The sequence below is a fragment of the Toxorhynchites rutilus genome, chromosome 2 (genome assembly GCF_029784135.1).
Source record: "Toxorhynchites rutilus septentrionalis strain SRP chromosome 2, ASM2978413v1, whole genome shotgun sequence".
Taxonomy (NCBI): Eukaryota; Metazoa; Arthropoda; class Insecta; order Diptera; family Culicidae; genus Toxorhynchites; species Toxorhynchites rutilus.
Window position 1 is genome coordinate 128,168,186 of NC_073745.1, and position 20,734 is coordinate 128,188,919.

At 39.2% G+C, this 20,734-nt stretch overlaps 1 protein-coding gene across 5 annotated transcripts in view; it reads right to left on the reverse strand.

Annotated features, from left to right (window-relative positions):
• The window catches only part of LOC129771770 (protein HID1), an 81,201-nt gene extending 60,681 nt beyond the window's left edge, over nt 1-20,520 (reverse strand). For 4 of the 5 annotated variants that reach the window (XM_055775790.1, XM_055775787.1, XM_055775789.1 and 1 more), the window contains exons 1-6: nt 20,291-20,520; nt 19,033-20,076; nt 18,819-18,909; nt 13,252-14,192; nt 12,869-13,194; nt 12,737-12,803 (exon numbers count right to left, since the gene is read on the reverse strand). In XM_055775790.1, the coding sequence (XP_055631765.1) occupies nt 12,740-12,803; nt 12,869-13,194; nt 13,252-14,192; nt 18,819-18,909; nt 19,033-20,076; nt 20,291-20,356 (2,532 nt within the window). In that variant the 5' untranslated portion in view covers nt 20,357-20,520 and the 3' untranslated portion in view covers nt 12,737-12,739. Of the gene's footprint in view, nt 1-12,352; nt 12,804-12,868; nt 13,195-13,251; nt 14,193-18,818; nt 18,910-19,032; nt 20,077-20,290 lie in introns of those variants that run through there. The other variant, XM_055775785.1, reaches the window with a different exon arrangement.
• Between the last annotated feature and the right edge of the window lie 214 nt (nt 20,521-20,734).

The window sequence follows — 20,734 nt, forward strand, 5'->3', positions numbered from 1 at the left end:
TCAGAAAAAAAACCCTTAGGATTCGGCATAACGAAGAGGTATGATAATCACTTCATTCGAATGATAAAATGTCTAAGAGATATATTCTTGTTACTTATTGACCCGAAAACTTGTTCCAATAGCATACAAATTGCTTTGAAAACAGGCTATTGAAATAACACAAGTCTGTACCTGCCTATATCTTATATAGTTATATAGCATTTTTTGGAGGAACTCGATACGACTCTGCAATGACTGCACCTTCACGAAAGAAAAAGAGAAAGAGAGAGAGGGAAAAAGAGTGGAAGGGAGAGAAAGAGGGGGGAGATAGAGAGAGAGAAAGAGAGAAAATGATAGAGACAGAGAAAGAAAGAAAGAGATACGAGACGTTTGCATGTTGTAGGAAGCTATTGGGATCCCCAATGCTGTACCGAGTAGATACCTCAACTTCTAGCCGCAGTAATCTCTGAAGAAATACCTGAGACTCATCAAAGACGGGGGATCAGCCCTCTGTTCTTGCCCAAATCCAATAATATTTCAACCAAAGAAGGTTAGCTGACAGCAGATACAATGATGAACACGATCGACGGTCATGATAATGGGTCAAAGAACTCGATACCTTCGTACAGGACAAACCCAACTTGCACATGGAGATCATTTCTGTGATATTCCGTAAAACACCGAACACATCTTCCACACAAACTGTATAACACTCCAAAAACATCTCAATTTTCGCACGCATCCGTCAGAACTCTCTTTGTTTACATATCACCTGAGCTACACTACAATTCAGGATACCACATCGTTCACTGAAAGCAACAATAGTAAGAATGGAATGCAATCTAATCCAAAGCGCTTAGAAGTATATCCTAAGGTGGGTCAATATGGCAAAATCGCTCTGCAGCCATCTTGAAACCATAATGTGCTTTGTTTGTGAACGAAAAACAAGTGCAAGGTTTGTCAACTCTATTAAATACTAAAGCATCAATTCGTTTTTTTCTGAACGCAAAACGTTTATTTTTATCGCAAAATATTGATCTTGGGCTGAACCTGATTCAATATTGTGAATCATTAGAATTTATTATAACTACAAGCTGGCCTTGGGCTTCTAATTTTCGCAATTCGAAATTCATATTTTCTGCTTTACTAGCAGCTACCGAGAATATCGAATGTTCTCTTGTCAACACTATATGGCTGTTTTTACTTACCACGAAAAAAAAAACATCTAAAATGAACCACCACTTCCTGAAACACACCCAGTAGCGTAGTGTGCGGGTGGCAAACCCGGCATTTGCTGCGGGCGCTGACCCTTTGGGGCGCCAAAATCCAAGAATTTTCAATAGCAATTTTTCCCCCGTATTATATTTCATCTTTCAATTGAGTAATAACACATCCCTGATGAGTAGATTTTACACTCTGTGAGGTTATTTCATCAGGTGAGCAAAAGTTTTCAAAGTGGTGACGAAAGAACAATGCGTGCGCTAAAAAGTTTTGCAAGAGTACTTCGCGGATAAGGTTCTGTCACATCGTGTCATCGAAAAAAGCTGGGAATCGCGAACGTTGTCTGCTGTCATAAAAAAAACGCTGCTGTCATTCCAAAAACGACTGAATATTGACCGGAAGCGAAGATCCGGAAAAATAGCAAGGAGAACGATCACAAAAACGTGTTAAGGCGAATTTCGCATTCACGATGAACCGCAGTATGCGTTACGATTAGTTCTCCTTTACTACGCATAGAGAATGAAAGGGAAAATAACTTAGCCTATAAATAGGGAACTGAGATCAGGCTCAGTCTCTCTTTCAACACCATCGGTGATCCACTACGTAGCAGCAGCAGAAATAAATTCCGTGTGAATTATCATAAGTGTTTGTGAAGTTAAACGCGTTCTTTTATTTCGTTCGGCACACACGGGTCGCCGCGGGTTCTAGCACCCAGTTAACCTGGGAAAAGTCCGAAACATTTTGGGTCCTTCGAGCCGGATCGCTCAGATCCGTGGGACTGCGTTTTCGCCGTGTTCGAATAGTGTTCGCGTTACCTTCATCTAGGTGGAAAAATCGTTAAATTCCACAAACGAGTATAAAATATCGAACGTATTTCTCGATATCGCGTGTTTGTTGCGCAGCGAATATAAGACGCACTTCCGGTGTCCTTTGCGTCCACAAGAATATTTCAGGCGCGCCTATAGTGAAGTGAAATATATTGCTGATTCTGTCACGGGATACCCAAAGAGGATTGTCCATCGACTGGAGCAACACGGAGGGTGTCAATCACGAGAATTATACTCAGCTAAGTTTAAAGAGCGATTGTGTGCGTGTGAGATCGAGTGGTTGAGGTGGCTTAGCTTTGATGATACGCAAGCCATAGAAGAGCATCATTTCCATCATACTGAAAATAATTTAACGAAACAATAGATCCATACAAACGAATTGAGACTAGGCGACATTGGATCAAGTGAAGCTGTGCTGGAAGGTTTTGAGTTTCTCCGGTTGAATAGGGCTAGGTGCCGCACAATTTGATGATTGCCTTTCATCATCGATCATTTGCGATTCACATCAATTCGTTCGGAAGCTTGAGGTCTCGGGTGGGATAGTATATTATCATACACCAATTAAGTTTGTGATCTGTAGTTTTGTGGTGGAACGTGGAACAATGCCATCCACCGATTCGAGACAACTTGCAAAGCAAGAACGCCAGATAAGAGCATCATTGGAGAATTTAGAGGAATTCCTATCTAACTACCTGGAGGAAAGAGATGGAGAATCGGTTGAATTCAGATTAAAAAGGTTAGATGAAATATTTGAGAAGTTTTGTGATGTGAGGTTACAAATCGAACTTCTCACAGATGACACCGTAGTCGAAAAGGCAATGGACGACGATGAACATTCGAGTCAATTGTTAGAAGAGATTGAATCGAATAATGCTATAGTTTATAAAAAGTTAGAAAATTATTATTTTCGATTGAAAGAATCACTTATGAAAAAATGTAATACGTGTAAATTGAAAGATTCTGTTCAGCGCTCGGCACCTACTGATATTATACAGCCGTCTCGGACGAAATATCCAGAGCTTACACTTCCCACGTTTTCTGGAAAGCTTTCAGAGTGGATTAACTTTCGAGATAATTTCAAATCATTGATACACGATTACAACCAATTGAATACGATGGATAAATTTAATTATTTGCGAGCATCGTTGAAAGATGAAGCGCTGTTCCAAATAAATCAAATTCAGGTTATAGCGGCAAATTATACACTCGCTTGGAGTATTCTCGAAGCGAAATACGAGAATCATAAATTGATTGCTCAGGAACATTTCAGGACATTATTTAATGTGCCTCCAATGAAGTGTGAGAATTTCCAAGGATTGAATTCTCTTTTGACCACATTCAAAGTTCAACTTCAGCAGCTAGAAAAGTTGGGTGAGAGAACGGAAAACTGGAGCACACTTTTAGCATTTATTCTGTCGCAAAAATTAGATGATGATACTCTCCGCCATTGGGAAACACACTACAGCTCGAAAAATATACCAAGTTACAGTGCGATGATCGAATTTTTGGATAAACATTGTGCAATTTTACAATCAACGTCCACTCATAAGAGTATTGGTGTGAGAGAACATTACAATAGTCCTGCGATACACACCGCTGTATCATCAAGTGAAGGTTGTGTGGTTTGTGATGTAAGATCACATACGGTGGACCAATGTCGTCGGTTCGATAAAATGAGAATCATCGATAGGAAAGCGCTCGTGAGGAAACATGGACTGTGTTTCAATTGTTTAGTGCCTGGGCACTATGCGACAGAGTGTTCAGAAGAGATGTGTAGCAAGTGTGGACAGCGTCATCATTATTTACTTCATCCACATATGGTCAACTACGAATTCAATGGTGATTCTACTACAGATAATGCTCGTACCCAATGGAGTCCTCGACGACCTCAAGCCGCGAATTTGCATTTGCAGTCTCAGCTATCAAATGTTCAGACACAATCCCGGATGATCAATACTCAACCGTACCCACAATATACACCAGTTTCAAATAATACGTTGCCACAAGAACGCTTGTCACCTTCCACTACCACACCAACTGCTATCTACCACACCGCTACATTGTACAATACTCAAGAGGATCACACCACTGCGATATTATCAACTGCAATAGTTAGACTTAGTGATCGCAAAGGAAACACAATTCTTGCTCGCGCCTTGTTGGACAACGGATCTTAAATTTGTTTGATCTCCGAGAATATTTCACGAAAACTTGACTTCAAACGTTGTCGAGAAAATTTACCTGTTAAAGGAGTTGGAGAGTCACTAACAATAGCTAAACAAGCTCTTATAGCAAAGGTTCATTCACAAGTGTCTGCATTTACTACAACGGAGATCAAATTCTTCGTACTACCGCGCATTACTATGAACTTACCACAACATAGTTTCAATATAAATTCGTGGAGTTTACCAAAAGGAGTGTGTCTCACTGATCCTTGTTTCAATCACTGCAATACAGTCGATGTAATATTGGGAGTGACGGTTTTCTATCAATTGTTGTTGAATGAGCAGATGAAGCTTGACCAACACGGTCCTATTTTGAGGAATACACATTTAGGTTGGATCGTTACAGGAGAGTTATCTCAAGACTCAGCGAACTGTTCCAGTCCTAGAGGAGCTACTGTTTTGACGGAGGAAAATCACGAGCAACCTGCATGGAGTGCAGAACTTTCGGAGTTGTATTCCTGTTGTATGATGAGTTGTTCATCGATTGATAAATCGACATGCGATAAAGTGTTCGAGGAGAGCATCTCACGAGATCGAGATGATAAATTCCGTGTAAGATTACCCAATGAAGAAGTTGCAATAATTGAAGGAGCAAGTACACATGTTCGAAAAGGGATGCCAGACATTTTTAAAGATGATGGAGAAATACATGACATCGATAAATTGAACTCTCCCATTGAATCATTAGATTCGAGCAGGACGCCAGCAATTAATAAATTTTGGTTCAATTTCGGGTCATCACAACCACATCGTAGCGCATCGTCGAAAGTTGCGTGTCATTTTTGTTCGCTTATAACAATAATAGCGATGGTATTACTTCAAATCCTTTCGAAACAAAGGTACTCACGGGATGAACCTATTGGCGGTCGTTCACTCACACAAATTACAGAGCCAAGCGTCTGTGAAGCTTCGAAAAATAGATTCAGCAAATGGCAGAGAGTAATAATGTTCTTTCGCGTGATCTGGAAACGCTGGCTAACGCCGAATCGGTCACATCCACTCAAGCATGACACGTGTACCAAGCAGAAACATAGCGTTTCCATTGGAACAATGGATCCATTGAAGGATGATAAGGTTCCTCATCTTAGACGCTATTTCGGGTTCATCATGAAAATTCATCCAGACTCCGAAGGGAATATACGATTCGTCTCAGAGTCAGTATCAGCTTTGCAGTAAATTCACAACGTTTAAAGTTATTCGCAATTTCATAAATTAAGTATTTCAGCCCCCGTTGGGGCACTTTTGGCAACCTACGGTTTTCCAGCCGTAGAGACCAGGGGGCCAACATTAAAGTTACGTTCAACCCTACTAGTTTGTTTCCGGAGCCTACTGCTTTCTCTTCTCCGACAGGGTTGTGAATATCAACTACCTCCTTGGGTTTCTAGCCCAGCACTACAACACATTGACGTCTAACAGGCTGCAGATTGTTGCTGGTTGGACAACCAATTCAAATCAACCTACGCAGATAAGTATAGCCCCCATAAGGGGCACTATTGGTAATTAACGGTTGTAAGAACGCCGTGAATGCCAGGGGGCGAATTTTAAGTTATGTTGCCTCTATTCAGTATGAGTTCGGAACCCAATCGTTTTTTGTTTCCAACAGGACCATAACTACCATTGCCTCTGGATTCACAGCACTTTCGTATTTCACATCACCCAGAATGGATGTTCGTCACCAACATGAGATTCATCATCAGTATGAGATGGCCCCGGTGGGGCATTTTGACAAATAACGGCATCTTCGGCCGTGTATGTCAGGGGCCGAAGCATAAGTTACGTAGATTCTTCGGAAGAAATTTCTGCAGTTCAAACGTTTCTCTTTCGACAGAACAATTGTTGCAATCATCTGTCAGCGGGTGGCATGCGAAGAAACACCAAACGAATTCATTGAGCATCAGCCTTCCCAGGTGGACCGGAAAATCGGCTTTCGAGGCACATCATGTGTTTGCCACATTCCCCGATCAGGGATCATAGAAAAGACGACGAACGATCACGTGTGAAATAAATCGTTGTTCGACGCTGTTTATGAAATCCAATAATAGAAAAATTGTAATAATTTGTAACTATTGTAAACATTTAGCTAGGAGGTTCATAATTATGTTAGGAATTACTCATTAGAAGAATTATTAATTTGTTTATGTTGAGTGAACTCAAGGCGGGCGGTATGTTAAGGCGAATTTCGCATTCACGATGAACCGCAGTATGCGTTACGATTAGTTCTCCTTTACTACGCATAGAGAATGAAAGGGAAAATAAGTTAGCCTATAAATAGGGAACTGAGATCAGGCTCAGTCTCTCTTTTATCACCATCGGTGATCCACTACGTAGCAGCAGCAGAAATAAATTCCGTGTGAATTATCATAAGTGTTTGTGAAGTTAAACGCGTTCTTTTATTTCGTTCGGCACACACGGGTCACCGCGGGTTCTAGCACCCAGTTAACCTGGAAAAAGTCCGAAACAACGTGGTTGAGACCTTTAAACTGAAACCTAACGCCTCAGTTCGACATGTTGCTAAAAAATTGCATGTGAGCAAGGTTTTCGTGCAGAATATCAAATTCTAGCTACGTACGTTTAAGGTTCAGAAGTCCCCAAACCGTGACGAGAAACAGAATACGGTTGCAAAAAGCCATGCCCGGAAGTTGTACGATCGGGAGTTAACGAAAACACGCTGCTGCGTAATGGATGACGAGACATAAGTGAAGGCGGACTTCAACCAGATTCCAGGAAACCTGTGTGTGATTGCCAAAGATAAGTTGGATGTCCCCGAGAACCTTCGGACACAGGGAATGTTGAAGTTCGCCAAGAAGTTTTTTATTTGGCAAGCGATTTGTACTTGCGGAAAGCGGAGTACACCTTTGGTTACCGCAAGCACCATAAATGGACAGGTGTACTTGGTGCCAAAACTAACTTTAATTGTTTCTTTTTGCTCCCTAAAAACTTGGTGATAATTGGATAAAAACTTGAATTTTGAGATTGAATTTTGTGTGTGCGGATTTTAAACGGCTTTAAGCTGCATTATAAAACACATACTGTGCATACAGTTGAAACAGCGTGGAAAAGCTATAGCGAATATATCATCAGTTTTTCATTTATAACGGGAGAAGGAGTAACACATCTGGGAGCATGAATCAATTGAAGGTCAAAGACGGAAGTATTCTTCAGACATTGATACAGAGTGGAAGAGGTGAAGGTGTTCAAGACGCAGATGAAGGACTTATTCCCTAACCTGAAGTCGACGCCTTTAGGCATTTTTAACATTATTCTCACATATTCTCTCGAAGCAGTTTATCATATCATCGAGACGGTGCTACGATTTTTCCTGACGTTTCCAATTACAGTGACATCGTGCGAACGCAGTTTCAGCAAGCTTAAATTGATTAAAAATTATCTGCGTTCTACAATAATCCAAACAAAAGACCGACTCAATGGCTTGACAATTCTTTCGACCGAGAAAGAATCACTCGAAGACCTTGCTTTAGATGTTTTTTTTATCCCTTTTGTTTATTTTAGGCTCATTAGCATTTTAGCTGTAACAGAGCCGAATTTCAATCGTGTACATGTCACATGTTTATCATATCTATAATTAGCACATTACACAGTTGCCATGTTTTCGGCGTCAGAGTACTCCCTTCTATACCATTACATATGGTACACATTTACACAGTTGCCATATAGGCGTAAGAGTTTTCGTTCTGTTCTTCCATTATCCAGTTAGACCGGACAGCGGAGACAGTTGATTGATCATTGTTGAGTTATTTATAGAACAGCAGCCCGATGTGTCTTGCAGAGCAGAGCAGTTGTATGGATGAATCGATCTTGTTTCGACCGTGGATCGATCTCCATCGCTGATGACTGTTGCGTGGACGTAGTTATTCTGTAACAACACAAAGATGGTCAATGAGGGCCCTGAGATTTGAACTCACGATCGATCGCTTACTAAGCGAACGCGCAACCAATGTGTCTACGGAGACCCCCATGCTTTAGATGTTATTGTGGTTCATTTTGCTTCAGCTATAGCACGCAAGGCAAACATTTGACAAGAGAAAAAGCTGGTAATGATATTTCTTGCCTTCTAAATACAAATAAACTGCTCATAGTGAACATTGGTATAAGTGAGTAGTTTTCTCAAAATATCACAATCTCAAAACTAGTAAAAAATCGGAAAAAGTGGTATTTTTTGGGGCGCCATTTTCATAGTTTGCCGAGGGCACTGTCTACCTTTTCTATGCCGCTGAACACACCACTTCCTTCTTGCGCAATTTTATCATGGTAGGATCGCCAATGTGATATTCCGTAAAACACCGAACACATCTTTCATGCAAACCGTATAATACTTCAAAAATATCAAACTGTTTGCACGCATCCGTCAAGAGCTATCTTTGTTTACATATCATCTGAGCTACAATTGCTACAATTCAGGGTACCACAATGTCCAGAAGGTCGTGTCTGAGATCCATCTTGGGCTGTACTAGAAAATAGCATGACGAACTAGTCCGAACGGCAAGCACTCGCCGAAGCGTTGCAGAGAACTCCAACCGAGAGACAGGTGAGCCAAAGATTCCTCGAAATCGTTCGGAAAAAAGGAAAAAGGGTTCGCAAGTAGAAGAAGAGCAGCTCAAAATGGAAGGAAATGGAAAGAGAGAGAGAAGATAGAAAAAGCGAAAAATAAAGATACTGAAAAGGAAAAGAAGTAAAGAAGGTAGCAGCCGAAAGACAAGAAATCTAATTTTCGGCAGGCGAAGGCGATGCACGTCGAAGCTAAGGGTGATGTTTCATATGTTGGCCTCTTTAAAACGATGCGAGAGGACCCTGGTTCTAACGAATTTTACGAGAATGTGGAGAAGTCCGGGTGCACCCAGAATGGCGAAACGCTGTTCGAACTAATTTTTTGCAGGTGTAGTATTAACAGGTGATTGGCTTTAATTCGATATGTCGATCATCTGAATCGGTTTAGTAGTTCAAAAGTTATGAATTTTTGAAGTCATTTTTGGAAAAAAGGGAAAAAGTTGATTTTTCGGACAACCCTAAAATGGAAATGGTCAGCCTACTGAAAAAATAAAAAAATACTGGTCTAATGTTTTGCGATAAAGAACAAAACTACCACTACCTAGAATGAAGGACTGTAGGATTTTTTTTATGCAACTTCATTTTTTGGGTTTTGACTGCCTAAATTTTCTCAGGGACCACTGTGTGTCGCCACGATGTTTAACCAAATCTTTTGATCTCAAAATAGCGTTCATCGTATCGTTGCTAAGCAGATAACGAAGCTTCTTTTTGTTCTGATTATGTTCCGAAAAAAAAGCGCTCGACAGTTGTAGGAACGTTACAAACAAGGCATCGAAGCGCCGAAAATACGATTTCCGTTAAGGCGTCGTGCTCCCCCCACCTACGTAACGCAATTTCCTATCTCTAATACACAGAAAGTAACGCAACCTCGACCCCCCTCCCCCCCTTATCGCGTTACGTAATTTGTGCACGACGCCTAATACGTTTTGCGCATCCAATTTCGACTACTAGATCTGAGCAATCAATTTTTATCAAGCGCATTACGGAATTCGAAACCCTAATCTCACCATCCGATGCGAATCCTTTCAGACAATCCTAGTAAATAATTCCGTCCTTATGAAACTGATCAATTATTCCATTGTAAATGCTTTTATGATCAGCAGCACCAAACGATACTGCGGCGTAAAAGTCATCATGTACCTTAATGTAGCTATGTTCAAATGTAAGAAATTTCACACGTGGAAAAAATCTGTAACAATCTGTACTTTTTGACAAAAATCTGTACTCTGTACCGTACAAAAAATAACGAAAAAATCTGTACCTTTCCAGATAAATCTGCACGTGTGGCAACACTGCTCGTAACCCTTAGCGCGAAAGGTATGGATGTTACAACTACACCAGATCGCCTCCCCCATATCAGCTGTCTCCGCTGTTCGGTCTAACAGAAGGAACACTCTTACGCCTAAATTCCAGTACACGAGTTCATTGAAATGTTTTATTTGGTAGACTGGAGAGACTTCCGTTAGTTTTTCTCGGTATGATCAGTGATGTCAGATGAGAAGACATGTTTTTGTTTTGAGAAAAACAAGAAACAGTTATAAAATTGTTCAATCGATACTCTTTTCTCAGTGCCAAAATATTTAAAAAACATAACAAAAAGGAATAAGTTTCATATATTTTTTTGGTTTCATTGATATTTTTCTTCGAGCATATGGTTTCATCACTCAGACGTTTTGTTATAATGGATTTATTGGGGGCAATGTTTGTTCACCTAATCAACGATTTATCAAGAAAAATTTTAAATCTATATATATGCATTTCCAATAAAGTAGTTGTTTTGAATTACTCATTTTCGTTCAATATGTGAAGACCCTTTTCGTGCCGTGTTAATATATTCAAAACAGTTATCTAGCATCCCTGGATATGAGTTCAATGTTTACATTTGGTTGTGTTGTTTGGAAGAGGCCCATTTGAAATTCTGTAAAATCTTGCAATTACTGAATTGAATTTGATGGTTGCAGTTGAAAACATACATTGCTTATGCAATACTAGTTTAGCCGTGAAACTGTTTTTGAAGATAAAGGCGGAACAGAAGAATACCGATGCTTTCAATCGACAAGGTGAAAAAACACATCAAACAAACTAGACGATTCGACTGATTCATGACGAGCGCGGCCAAACGGTCGTCGAGCCAGACGAGCTACTCGTCTGTTTTTAGTCGAGTTCGGCTTCTGGAATATGAAAACAAACGAGACGAGCGCTCGTCTCCTCGTCTCGTTTTCTGGAATAGGGCCCTATATCATGCAGCACCTTTCGCAGAACGGTAACAGAAAATCCGAAATCGACTGTGTTGGCGGCAACTATAGCAGTCGCATTAGAACGAATGTTAACTTTAGGGCCCTTTTCGAGCTCGACTAAAAACAGACGAATCGCTCGTCTGGCTCGACGACCATTTGGCCGCACTCGTCGATGAATCAGTCGAATCGTCTAGTTTGTTTGATGTGTTTGTTCACCTTGTTGATTAAAAGCATCGGTATTCTTCTGCTCCGCCTTTATCTTCAAAAATTGTTTCACGGCTAAACTAGTATTGCATAAGCAATGTATGTTTTCAACTGCAACCATCAAATTCAGTTCAGTAATTGCTAGATTTTACAGATTTTCTAACTCCAGTCTACCAAATAAAACATTTTAATGAAACTCGTGTACTAGAATGGGATATTTTGCTCGTCTCGACAGTGACTGAAGCCGAGACGAGACGAATTGCTCGTCTCGTTTTATGGAATATTGCCCATAATTTGTGGTTTGTGGTGATGTTTTTGGGAGCATTGGAGATGTAAGAGATACAGAAAAAACTACTTGGATATTCGATAAATTATTTAAATTAACAGTCCTTGGTGTAGTCCTACGTATCTCCGGTTATATTCCCGACTTTATCATTCCCATTATTTTTTAACAGTTTGCCATTGAAAACAGACAGCAGTAATAATTAATGGTTTCGGGTTCTTTTTGCTACTAAGGCTCTTACGACCCGTTTGATGTTCGGTTTAGTTCATATAACAAAAGATTTTTCTAGGGCCACCAGCCTAGATGCGAATAAACTACAAAGTTTAAAGCCTCTTAAAAACAAAGAAGAAGAAGAAGAAGGGCCACCAATTTGGAACATTGAATGAGTTAAAATTACTGATTTCTGAATATTTACAAAAACACTTCAAAACCTCTTTGCACAGACTCTTAAATTTTTTTCGTTAAGGACAATATTATCGATGAACATAAAAAAAAATCTCGGTAAAAAATGGATTAATTTTGCACGATCCAGATGTCGCTACCAAAGACTCAATTTTTGAAAAGTACCCGAATAATAATAATGCGTTAAATGGACATTAATTTGAAACTGATTGTATAGTACTGTTTTCATGGGTAAGTACAGGACAAGCTGCCGATAACAATTATCAACAAAGTTCATTTTACGAAATCGACTAAAACAAAAATAATGAAAATAATATAAGTTATGAAATTTTATGACAATTCGCATATTTTAAATAAGAATTTCTCAAAATTTTCCACCGAAAAACCACAGCTAATTTCAGTTTGTGATGCTGTTATTTCATGATATTACACTTTTTTATTGAGTTATATAGTATTGATGCATGTTACATAATTTGTAGGTATCATATTTTGTGTAGTAGTGCGTAGATACAACATTATTCAATCTACACAAGCATTGCACAGCTGAGAATCAATGTAAAAAAATCATGAAAGAACAGAACCAAACGCTAAAGCATTGAAGTAACTGGTAAATACTGTGGCATGGAAATGTTATTTGTTTCCGATTTGCTTGCCATCGAAAGTCGATCAGGCAAGGTTCCTTAGGAATGTGTTCAAACAAAAAGCACAGTGTAATATTTAGTTTGTGTAGTATATTAGAATTCGTCTATTTATAGGGAGGGTGCAACGTTTCAATAAATTAACTTATGTTACCTTTTATACGCGCTGTATTTCAAACAGTTTGACCTCAGTATCATACCAAATGGCTGGATCCACGTTCCTGTTAACAAACCATAACGACCATAGAGAAAAATGTACAGAAGTGGAACTTTTCCCGGAACATACCTTAAGTAGATAACGCCCCACATGTATGTTCGGAACCAAGCCGTAGTGCCACTGTTTGCTTGATACTTCCGGATGAGAATAGGATGTGGAACCGGTAGTAAGCCAACCAGTGTTCCATGTTGAAGAAATTTCAAAATCTCCGACTCATCAGTCAATCCCTTGTCAATGCAGATTTTCTCAACCTGTGGCACGAGAACTTGAAGAAGTCGCATAATAGTTTGAAGGGGCAGTTTCGAGCGCCAGGATTGCACCCATTCGGGTGCGGGCTGCCATATCTTGGACTGCGAGTTGTGGCCGGATGCTGGTGTAACGCGAATACTGCCACGCTATAGAGAAGAAAATTGAATGTAAAATGTTATTTTGCAACAATGATCGCGAAATACCTGTGCAACAGATCTCTTGATTGGGGACGGCAGCTCTTTGCTGGGTGATCCTTTGGGGGAACCTGCCTTGACAACCGTACCAACCGAAGCATTTACATTTTCCACTGATGGTGTAGCTGTAACTTCTCCCAGAGGATGAGCGGATTCACGCTCAGTCATTTGGGCAATATTAGGGGTATCCAGAAGGGTGGCTTTTAATGTTCCAGGTTCAGCGGGTAAGGCCGGTCTCGAGCCTTCCATAGATTCTTCTACTATTTCACTACGGCTGTCTTCTTCGTCCGAATGTTTGATGTCAATTGATAAGTTCTCAGTTCTTATAGTTATATCTTCCTCGCTTTCATCACCAGCACCAGCAGCCGGTGGCAGCACATCTGTGGGTTCTTTATCTCGGCTGATATGCCTTGTAGCATGACTAGAATTGTTTAGTTTCCCACCTTTCTTATTGTTCATACATCGTGCTATGCCTGCCGAATCAGTTGGTAAGTTAGCTAACGCATGGAACACTTGTCTTTTGCGAATGATTGTGTACACCAAGTTGGAATTCCCATCAAATTGATACTGAATTATGTTGTTGAATATTTCCAACAGGAAAAACACCAGATGATGATTTGAAGGGGCCGAGTAAAGGAACCATGGTGTGCTGAATGCTTCCAAAAGGTGAAGCAATTTGATGCTCGCGACCATCGAAAGTGTCTTCAAGTATGGTGATACATTTACGAGAATCGTGAGTAGGCAATCGAACAGGGGCTGCAGACGCTGGTGTCCCGTTGCAATGATCTTGTGGAACACAGTGATCAGCAGGTCGGCATGTGTCCCGGTAAACACGGGAATGTCCATTGGAACGGTTGCGGTGTACGGTTTATTGAGGCGAACGCCAAAATTGCGCTCACCAGACAACAACAGCAGAATGAATACGCCAATGTGCATCAGACCAACGCGAGCTGTTGTACAAGGATTGGTGATCTTGTTATTAACTGTTCATATTCTAGGTTGTTCAATAAATTTGTCATTCGAAAAGCAAATATGGTTATATCGTTCGAGATTATGTCATCCAACATAATATTTTTTTAATGTATAGATCCCATTCTTGGAATGAGAATCCGACAAAAATTGGATAAACTGGATAAGTGTGTTGTCTGGATAAAAAAATGTTTTTTTTCTGCAAACCAGGTATTTTCTCATTGCTTTTTATCAAAATTCAATAAATCCTTTCTGAATCTATATCCGAATGTACACATTTAAATGGTGAGTTTTGGGGTGAAACTGACTTTGAGTAGGATCAAGATATTACCGAATTCTGCATCGCAAAATGTTGGTCTTGATTAGCTCTAGAGGTCGCCCGAAGACAATTTTGATGCAGATTTTTAAATATAAAAGTTAAAGAAAAAAGCAAACGAAAGACAAATTTCTGCGTGATTCGAAAACTATTCAAGCAAATGGAACCAAATTTTTCATACGAATGTTTAGAGGACGAGGTGGTAGATTGTCATAGAAATGGAACACAAATTTCTGCATAACTCGAGAACTAATCAAGTTGCCATACAAATGAAACACAAATTACAAGGGACACTCAAACACAAACTTCTGCATAGCTCGAGAACTAATCAAGCACAATTTGGGATGTGAGGGTTTTTGAGTACGAGAAATGTTTCTATGATGGTATGACACTCCTCCCTCCTCTGGAATGGAGAGGGGGTTCCATAAAAATATTACATATATTTCAACCAAAAATATTCCAACCAAACATGACAATTGAAAATTTTCGCAAAACTCTGAAGGAAAAAGGGAAAGTTAAATTCCGATATGTTCTACGCACGATGAAACGCACTCCTACATTTTCTTCTATCTATACCAATAAAAAAGTATCGCCGAATGTATTGATAAGAGCAGAACTAGAGAAAGGAATTGTCCGATTTAGAGCTGTCTTTATTCTATCATATTTTCTGTATAAAACATTTATTCCATGTAACGGAGGAACATGTTATTTGCAAGTGGTTGAAAAATCTTGAACGAGAATTATGTCTGAAAATAATCTGATATTATGATGATGAGTTTTGTTAGAAATACTAGGAATTTTATAGTAAAAGGTACATAGTATTTAAGAAAACGTGAATGTTTGAAGGCATTGATAACAAAAAACAAATTTTGGGCAGGACGAAGTTTGCCGGGTCAGCTAGTTATGAATAAAAAGAAAGAAAATTTCTACTTCAAGTTGTTAGATTACCTAAAACATGCAGTACTGGCACTTACTTATCCATTTGTCTATGATATATCCAGTTTGTTCCACAAACAATTACCATTATAATGTAAAATCATCATCAGAGTTTTTTTTTTCATTTAAATTGTTTCTGCAATTTCGAAAAAACCCTCTTATTTCATCACATAATTTTTTTTTTTCATAATTTTTATTTTCAAAGCATGTTTATTCCACCTGATAACCCATTATCATTTTCGCCAACCAATGAAAGCACACGGAGCTTAATGCCGTCCACACGAATATACTCTCAGAATATTGAAATCAGAATCCGAATTGGATTCTGATTCCAATAATATAAAAGCAAAAGCAGCAGCTTTTCCATTTTCATAGTCTTTGTTTTTAGATTTTCCAAAACAATGATCGGAACTTGACAGTTCAATATAGTTGTATTGGTGAACCCGTGAAACACCTCAGTCTTAACCCTTCAGTTTTCGGGTTGAAGAACTAGTGCAAAACTAGGTTGAAACTGAGTGAATAAAAAAAATTTTGACAGCAGTTAGGTTTAAACTTAATAAAAACGAATTCCCTATTATTCACTCAGCTTCAACCTAGTTTTGCACTAGTTCTTCAACCCGAAAACTGATGGGTTCACACTGAGATGTTTCACGGGTTCGCACTCGAGTCCACCAATAAACTATACTAAACTGTTAAGTTGTGAGTATTGTTTTGAAAAATCTGAAAGTAAAAGCTATGAAAATGAAAATTTTGCTGCTTTTATTGTCGTATTATTGGAATCGGAATCTAATGTTGTAGGGTATATTCGCGTTAACGGTATTAGGGGTAGTGGGGGTATAGTGGTCACCTGCTTGTTTGGTAGTATAACTATTGACTATTGACACCGTATTGATAGTCATCTTATGTTTGAAGAATTTCATGACTTCTGAGTCACCCTGTACTACAGTGGAGCTGTCGCGTGTCAAGATATAAAAAAAAACAAAAAACCCTCTCTCGGTAGCCATTCGGCCGTAGATTGGTGCGCTTAGAATCTAAGGAATTTCTAGTGATATTTTGTTTATTTGACCTGATATTTGATAACAATTTGGACGACTGTTTACATATTCTAGGAGAGGTGAACAGATAGTTCAATTTCAATTTCAGCGATTATTTCGCATTTCGTTGTTTGTGGGGCAAAGTAGTCAGTGGAAAATTACTACTGAGAATGTTCTTTTTTCAAAAGCTGATAAGAGGGGAATGAACTGCAAAGTTTAAAGCCTCTTAAAAACAAATAATCAATCAATCGAAAGCTGATATACCTTATCACCTTCTGCTCCTAAAGGGGTCCCTTTTGTGGTTTTGACCCAGGAAAAATATGCCACCCCAACCAAAACCAAGCCTCATTTTGAAAAACGTTTTGTGTTTTCTTCTACGTTTTTGTACGTATGAGAAAATTTAAATTACGATTCTAGGTGAATAGGCCTAGCTCATTTCATACATATACCCACCATTTCATTAATGATTTAAACAAATTTGGCCAAGAAAACACGCATAAATCCATCTCTTCTAGCGTGATATGTGCGAGTAACCACTTTACCTACCCACCAAAAAATTTTTCGATTTTTTAACATTTTTTCTAATAATGAAAAATGTACTATTTTCAATTTTCATAATACTTGAACTACAATAAGTTGAGCTACAATATAATTCGAAGAACAAGGATTCTAGAATGTGGACACAGGAAATGAGCATGTTCCTTAGGGTGACCACATTCCTCCCAGTTCCCCTTAACATCGCGTGCTTTCATTAGATGGCAAAACTGGTTACGGATTTCCAGATGGAATAATTATGCTATAAAAATGAAAATTATGCATAAAAGTTTACTTTCACGTATCGAATATGTGTCTGATAATGATTTTCTATTATATTGATAAGACTTCGTGGAAATAACAAGACAATTATAGATAAATAGTAAAGTAATTGTCAGAATTGCATGTGTTCAGTAATCAAAAACTTGAAGTAGAAATTTTCATTCAAATTTATACAATTTAAAACTGCATTCGGCCCTGCTAATCTGACTGAATAATTTCCCTCCAAAGCAGGAATGTCGCCATTAGATGTCGACAATATACATTTGCCGTCGCGAACGAATTCGCTATTGTTTATTGGCAAACAAGTATTCCGTGTCATCCAGTCTGAGTCATTTTTACTCATTGAGCAACCATCGGGAGCGCTATTTGCAATTTCCGCAAGAAGACGCTGGTTATGCAAGAATAATACTAATGGCGATGCCAATTCTCCAGCCGTACTATCTGAGAACAGTACTGTGTAGCACTTTTTCTCCGAGGTCGCGTTTGAAGTATGGACGTATTTTTTCGTCAGATGGTGCTAAAACCACTTCCTTCGTTGAAACAAGTCTTATGAGAGGATTCGTCCACGTTGAACACACGAGTAGGATGTTCTAAGACGTTACTGATATCTGCTTGTCGAATGTAATCATCTACCTCTTGGGACCACTTCCGAATTTTATGCTCCGTAATAACGCTTGATGTCGGGTTGGCGACTCAGGAGCCATTTACTTGCATCTAGGAACACCCCCCTTAAATGGGTTCTTCCTGTTGACGGTTCGCAGAAAATGTGCCATAGAAGTTTTCAAACGTTTCTTGTCAATCGGAAACCCGGCTCAGGATACCTCGATTCCCCACTGGACGATGCTTTCTTCCTCTTCTTTCCAGGGCATTTGGTGTTTTACAGGGCGTCTCACGTTACCATTCAATTTCCGTTGTGCACGGAGAGTACTCCCCGGGATTCCTTAATATTTTGCTGCTCGGCGTTTTGAAATACCTCATTTTTTCGGAGAATTTTTGGGTGATAACAAAGACAAAAGAACAATCTAACTATTCAACAGTATCAATACGCACAATCAATAGTCAATTGGGGTATCTGGTCTAAAAAAGCAGAATTAGGTGGAGTTATGGTATTTTAAATATAAAAACATTTTTTTTTGGATTGTATATAATCGTGTCTATACAATTTATAATTATGTCCGATCTGTATATGTCTCAGACAAAAACATAGGTGGGGATATTTTCTCTTAATTTGTGTATTCGTAATCAAAATCCATCCATTAACTGAAGAGATATTAACGTTCAAAATCTTTCACTTTTTCCACCCGAAGGTTTTACGTTAGCCCTACGTGAGGTTAGGCGTAGCCCTACGTCAAAAGCTAACATATTTACATTAAACATTGCACAACACACAATAAAATAATTAATAATAGTAGATAAAAATTTAAGAAAATATCCTAATAGCACCGTCTCTTATCGACCGACATTGAACTTATTGAACAACCAAAAATAAATCCATCACAACTTACATTGATCGGCTCGAGAATCGTTCAAATGATACAGGATGGGCACGAGAATGTCTAGCACATCACTGCTTTTAAGTACAAAGTACAGAAATTTCTAAAACGACAAATATTTTTAATTAGCTAATTTCGTTTTTCCTTCTCTGATTTCTGTTTTTCGAGCTTCACTGACTATTAGTCTGAACAGCCTGGATTATCCTCAGCAGAAACACATACTCACCTTATTATAATCGCAAATTTTCCAGAAAAACACCAGCAGTTCCTGATGACAGTGAAGCCTTTTAGTTGAGTTGGGCAAATAGCTCTGAACCAAGGGATTGTTCAGAAGACGTGTCACGCCTTTCAGTATGAACTGAAAATCGTCGTCTCTGTGGATGCGTGACAAATAATTGATGAAGAGATTGTCGGCAATGGTTGTATCATCGTGTGAATACGAAGCAGATTGCGTCGGCGAGTTACCGGTAATGTCATGATCCAAGGTGACGATTAGAATCTGTAGACAAACTTCCACCAGCGGCTCCAAGGTGTCAGTGAAAAGCAAATGATTATACGGGACACCAATGCCGACTGGATCATAGGCGCAGACGGTGTTCAGAAGAGATGTGAACAATGGTAAAGCGTGGCGATTTTCCGCACTCGTAAATTGAACAATCCATTTGTTCGGCTCGTCGCTCATTGTTGGAACGCGGTACATCGTCTCGCTGAAACATGTTAACAGTAGTTTAAGTAATTCGGTACGCCGTGAGTCCATGTTGCCATTTCGAGGGGGAGATTGAGCAAAGCCAACTCCGGCCTCCCAGATATACTCGCAGCTGTCGATCGAGTTCAGCTCCTCTGCCTTCTCAGGACCTGATTTTCTAAGACCAACGACGGTAAAATCTGGACAGAATAGCAAATCACATATCGCATTGAGTAAACTTTGTGCCAGAGGGGTGGCGTTGTCGTCTTTGTCATTGCCAGACGGAAGTGAGGACCAAAAGAAATCCTTCCACTGGGCATCCTCGAATATGTATGGTAAAATCCGATTCAGCAAACGCACACAATTAAGTACGGTCTGCTGTTCCCCTTGGGTCCGGCAGCTATTGTCGACCGCTCGCACCAGTCTTTCTGTTGCTTTGTAGCATAATGTAGCTAGGTTTGCGGGCATCACATCTCGCACTTTCCGTATTTCGTTAGATGGTATCAACGCAAAAACATCCTGAACAGAAGTACTGTGTTCGCACCAAAACTGCTCCCAAAATACGTCATCACTTGCATCGATCGGCTGAAACAAAAACAAATGAAAAACAATCCCAACATATGGTAAGTTTGCCACATAATCAATAATTCAGAAAAACGCAATCTTCTTGAAGTGCATCTTGCACGTATAACTTCAACCTGAACAAAGATATTTAAATCCTAATTCTAGGTCAAATTACGATAGTCTTAATAGAAGTACGAAAACTGCGCTTCAATTTTCCTTAAATTGCCGAACAAACCTGACTTTTGCTAGTGAGCTGTACGATAGCTTTACGGAAGTTCAATTTAGTATCAGCGTTTCCCATATTCCTCTTCTTTTGTGAATGCTGCTTCGGGTGCAAAAGGAAAGGTTTTGAAAGTAAAACCTAATTCCTACAATACTTGAACTGAATTCATTTATTGCACCAGATTTTGCTACAAAATCGAACGCAACCAGATGACAACATAAAGAACTGAACTTGTTTTTGACAATTACAATTTTATGGAGAGCCTGCAGTAAAGAGATACTCTGGTAATCGAGGTTGATATAACCAATAAAGAAGGGAAAAAACACTTAATTACAATCAAGATGGTGGAGTTAACAGGTGGCTCGTAATTTACACTATTTAGAAAAGACGTATGAGGAACGGCAAGACGAAAAGTTTGGATTTGTTTATATTATTACTTATGTTGGTATGGTTACA